This window comes from Anopheles merus, chromosome 2L, assembly GCF_017562075.2.
Source record: "Anopheles merus strain MAF chromosome 2L, AmerM5.1, whole genome shotgun sequence".
In the NCBI taxonomy this organism is placed as follows: domain Eukaryota; kingdom Metazoa; phylum Arthropoda; class Insecta; order Diptera; family Culicidae; genus Anopheles; species Anopheles merus.
Genome location: NC_054083.1, coordinates 26,689,570 through 26,694,766, shown reverse-complemented (window position 1 = coordinate 26,694,766; position 5,197 = coordinate 26,689,570). Strand labels below are relative to the sequence as shown.

At 47.7% G+C, this 5,197-nt stretch overlaps 1 protein-coding gene across 1 annotated transcript; it reads left to right on the top strand.

Annotated features, from left to right (window-relative positions):
• Positions 1-2,380: 2,380 nt before the first annotated feature.
• Positions 2,381-4,498, top strand: LOC121593269. Its single transcript, XM_041915491.1, has 2 exons — positions 2,381-2,671; positions 2,795-4,498. The coding sequence occupies exons 1-2, from the start codon at positions 2,543-2,545 to the stop codon at positions 4,217-4,219; spliced, it is 1,554 nt and encodes a 517-aa protein (XP_041771425.1). The 5' UTR covers positions 2,381-2,542; the 3' UTR covers positions 4,220-4,498.
• Positions 4,499-5,197: the final 699 nt, after the last annotated feature.

Genomic DNA, 5,197 nt, shown 5'->3' with positions numbered 1-5,197 from the left:
AAATGTCCGCGTTTCGAGCGGATGGACCCGAAGGAACGCCATCGGTTTGCTATGACCTCGCGTTTGTGCTTAAATTGTTTACGCGATAATCATATGGCTCGAGATTGTCCATCACAGTACAAATGCCGTTACTGTAATGCCGCACACCACACAAAATTGCACTACGCACATAACAGCCAAGCTTCCACTACACCACAGCATCACGCTCACCATAACCCAAATTTCACTGCACCTCAGCAACACACACACAACACCACTAGCGATCACACAGCCACAAACAATACACAACGCACATTTGCAGCAGCATTGCAGCATGCACCCGAACAAGTCATACTGCAAACTGCTATGATAAATATCATAGACGATTTCGGAATAGCACATCCTGCGCGGGCGCTGTTGGACAGCGCATCGCAACCGAATCTAATAAGCGATCGACTCGCTCATCGCTTACGGCTGAAGAAAAGTAATGTGAACATTACCGTCATTGGAGCAGGACAAGCTACAAAGACAGTACGGGAGTCCGTACAGGCACAGATTGTCTCTCGATCCAGTTCGTTCACTGTGAACACTGAGTTGTTGATTGTTGACAATTTGATTGCAAATCTACCAACGCGCGACATAGACATCAGCGATTGGAAGATACCACCTGGTTTCGCTTTAGCAGACCCTCTGTTCAACAAAGCTGCTCCTGTAGACCTCATTCTTGGTGCTCGTCATTACCACACTTTCTTTGAGAATGCAACTCAGTTCCGTCCTGCACCTCATCAGCCCGTGATGATAGACAGCGTTTTCGGCTGGGTAATGACTGGTCCAACTGGCAGTGACAATTCTTCACCTAAAACCGATCCCACCGCATCATATACAATCGTCTGTATGGCATCCTTGGAGGATTCGTTACAAAGATTTTGGCAATTAGAAAATTTAACCATGAATGATGGATACTCACCAGACGAACGACATTGTGAATCGTTCTATAAGCATACCACCAAACGTGACGATAGTGGTAGATATATTGTTCGCCTACCGAAACAGCCCGACTTTGATGCAAAGCTCGGCCTTTCTAGACCTCAGGCCATTCGTCGTTTTGAGCTTCTCGAGCGGAGATTGGAACGAGATCCAGCACTTCGAGAAGCGTACCAAGACTTTATGAAGGAGTACTTAGCACTGGGTCACATGTCTCCTATAAGCACTGATTGTGATGATACAGCTGCTTATTATTTACCACACCATCCAGTTTTTAAAGCGTCAAGTACCACCACAAAGGTCAGAGTAGTTTTTGATGGCTCGGCTAAAACGTCAACTGGCTTTTCGCTGAATGAAACTCTGCGGGTTGGACCCATAGTTCAGGATGAACTCATCGATATTATTTTGCGTTTCCGCACCTATAAGATTGCTGTCGTAGCTGATATCGCCAAAATGTATCGACAAATTGTGCTGCATCCGGATGATCGACGATTGGTTCGCATTTTCTTCCGTTTCTCACCGCAATCGCCGATTGAATTGTACGAGCTGAATACTGTGACATATGGTTTGTCTCCATCATCGTTCTTGGCCACTCGTACATTGCTGCAGCTTGCGGAAGATGAAGGTGCTGACTTTCCACTAGCTTCACCCGCACTGAGACACAATTTTTATGTAGACGACTTCATTGGCGGAGCTAACAGCGTGAGTGAAGCTCGCGAGCTTCGTCAGCAACTTTCCGAGTTACTCTCCAAGGGCGGGTTTGAACTCCGGAAGTGGACATCCAACTGTTTAGGAGTACTAAGTGGTTTACCAGCAGAGCATATCGGTACACAGTCATCACTGCAGTTTGTGCCGAACGAGACTGTGAAGGCACTTGGTATCGCATGGAAGCCCGAACTAGATGTTTTGTGCTTTGAGTCGACGGCAATAATGGAAACCGCCAACCTCACCATGCGATCCATATTGTCAAACATTGCTCGAATGTTTGATCCACTTGGATTGATCGCTCCAGTCATCATACGCGCGAAATTGCTAATGCAGGAGTTGTGGCTGCAGAAAATCGGATGGGACGATCCGGTCCCTGTACACATCTGTAACAAATGGAAATCGGTTACTGACGACTGGAAGGATTTGGAAAGCTTCAAAAGCGAACGGTATGTGCTCTTACCTAACTCTAAAATACAGTTCCATACATTTGCAGACGCGTCAGAAGTTGCTTATGGTGCCTGCATTTATGCGCGCTGTGAGGACCAGCAGGGACGAGTACGAGTCAGCCTGCTCGCGTCGAAATCGCGTGTAGCTCCACTAAAACGAGTTACATTACCAAGATTGGAGCTCTGCGCGGCCGTGTTAGGAGCACATCTTCATCATCGTGTTAGACGCGCTATGGGAATCGACACAACCGAATCGTTTTTTCTGGTCGGATTCGACGGTAACGCTAAACTGGATAGCGTCTCCACCCAACACCTGGAAAACATTCGTGGCGAATCGTGTTGCTGAGATCCAGAACTATTCGCACCCTCGTCAATGGAAACACATTCCCGGTTCATCGAATCCCGCCGATCTGGTGTCTCGAGGGATGTCAGCAGCTGAAATGCTAAAAGGATCGATTTGGAGCTGTGGTCCTGAATGGTTGGCGCTATCCCCCTCCAAATGGCCAATGTCAAATCCATCACTGACTGCTGAAACGGATATGGAAATTCGTCAGGTGAGTGCTGTAGTTGCAAGTATACAAACCACTCACCATTGGTTCAATTTGTCGTCGTCCTACACCAAATTGGTACATATAATTGCATACTGCACACGTTTCATACACAACACAAAACACAAGACACGTACACTACAGTCATCACAAGTTACCTCAGCAGCATTACCGATCACCCCTGAGGCTATAGAAGCAGCTAAAATCGTGCTTTGTAAACTGGCACAAGAGCACGAGTTTTCATCAGAGATCCAACTGCTGAAAAAGGGAGAAATGGTACGAAAACAATCACCTCTACGGCGATTGAATCCGTTTCTCGACAACGATGGAATATTACGAGTAGGAGGCCGCTTGAAACTTGCACAGCTACCGTACCAGTTCAAGCATCCCATCCTGCTTCCCAAAAACCATCAGCTGGCTCATCTCATCGCGGTGCACATACATGAGAAGCTGATGCATGGCGGGGGAAGACTACTACTTTCCCGGATACGTGAGGAATATTGGCCACTCGATGGACGTCGGCTAGTAAAAAACGTAGTGAGGAATTGCTTTCGTTGCATTCGTCAGGATCCGCAGCTGACACAACAACAAACTGGTCAACTCCCGTATGAACGCATCACCCCGAGCCGGCCGTTTTCCATAACTGGAGTGGATTATGCCGGCCCGCTGTATCTGAAACCCGCACACAAGAGAGCCGCTGCCGCTAAATGCTACTTGTGTGTGTTTGTGTGTTTTTCAACGAAGGCAGTGCATTTGGAGCTGGTGGGCGATCTCTCCACGGCAGGCTTCTTGGCCGCATTACATCGCTTCACATCCCGGCGAGGATTACCATCGGACATATACTCCGATAACGGAAAAAACTTTGAAGGTGCGGCACACGAACTTAATGAATTGTTTGATATGTTACAGAACGAACAGCACCAAAACGTCATCGCATCCAACTGTTCGGACAGGGGCATAACTTGGCACTTTACCCCACCTAAGGCCCCACATTTTGGTGGATTGTGGGAAGCAGCGGTTAAGACGGCCAAACGACATCTCTACAGGCAGCTAGGCAGTTCGAGGCTGTCTTACGAGGGATACAGCACCATTCTGCAGCAAATAGAAGCGGCAATGAACTCGCGTCCTTTGTTGCCAATGACGGATGACCCCAATGATTTGGCAGCGCTTACGCCGGCGCACTTCCTGATCGGTTCTTCTATGCATGCTGTCCCGGTTCCCGACTACACACGACTGAAACCATACACGTTAGACGAATTGCAGAGCTGGCAATTGCTTGTGCAACGCTTTTGGAAGCATTGGACAACCGAATATCTGCAGGAAATGCAGAAGGATAATAAGGTAGTGAATCGTAGCGAAATAGTACCTGGCAGACTGGTCATCCTTGCGGACGATTCGCTCCCTATCACCCGATGGCCACTTGCTCGCATCATCGATGTACACCCAGGAGAAGATCAGCTTACGCGTGTAGTGAAGTTGAAAACGGCAAAAGGAATAGTTACGCGTCCAGTAGCTAAAATTTGCTTGTTGCCTGTTGCGAAGCCTTCCGATTAGCAGCACGTGTAGTTTGTTTTTGTTCATGACATTCTGTCATGGGGGGGAGTATGTTGACGCTTCGCTTGGATGTCAAATGATAACTTGACGAAAGTGAGTTTCGTCAAGTGAGAATGAGCACGGTAGGAAATGATGAGTAGCGGGTGAGTTGCCACTCGCGTGAGTGGCAATCATAGAAAAATTATAAATAGGGCAACATAATGAATACACTTTCTCTTGCACTTTGGAAATTCAACACACAGCGGTAAATATTCAGCCCACGCAAAATCATCCGAAACATACGCGATTGTTCATCGTCTTTTTAATCCTTCTCAGCCTGACACATGATAACCTCGACGATGGCGATTGACCACCATCGCCATTCCATAGCCCGCACTGAACCGCCATCGTGTGTGTGTTGATTCGCCGATCAAGTTGATACGAAATTATCTCCACACGACAGCACGCCAGTGCAGCTCACAACAGGGCGTTGCATAATAACACGACAGGAGTGCAACGTGTAATCCCTCATCGCGATCAGTAAATCACGCTCCAGTGTCCGTAGCATAGCACGAGGGTGGCGGCTGAAATGGTTAAGTTTCATGTAAAATGGCTGTTTATTTGCCGGCTCGTTTGGCCGGCCCTTGGCCCGTTGCTGACGGCTAGCACCACTCGTTAGCTCGTTCCGTTGTTTGCGTTTTTAAGTGGCGTTTACACTTTCTGTACCTTTTTTAGGTTTTGTTTTTGCTTTCCATTCAAAAGTGTCGGGTCTCGAACAAGAGGTCGAGTGAAAATGTCACGCCAAATGTCACGATAAATATCATCAATCACCGCACCGCATTGTGCCTGGTGTATTATCGTTCGATAATCGGTCTGGCCGTTTCGGTATGCTTGTGTTACTTTTTTGTTATTGTTGTTGCGATTACTCCATGTGTGTGTGTGAGATGCTTTTTGCTGCACGACGGCACGGTAACAAAGATTGCATGCGCTGAGGCGGTA

What these genes read in the sequence shown, in the direction of transcription:
- LOC121593269 (XM_041915491.1), top strand. Translation starts at nt 2,543, where the DNA reads ATGTCAGCAGCTGAAATGCTAAAAGGATCGATTTGGAGCTGTGGTCCT. An exon ending in CGGATATGGAAATTCGTCAG is followed by an intron (nt 2,672 to 2,794) that starts GTGAGTGCTGTA and finishes ACAAAACACAAG; the next exon opens with ACACGTACACTACAGTCATC.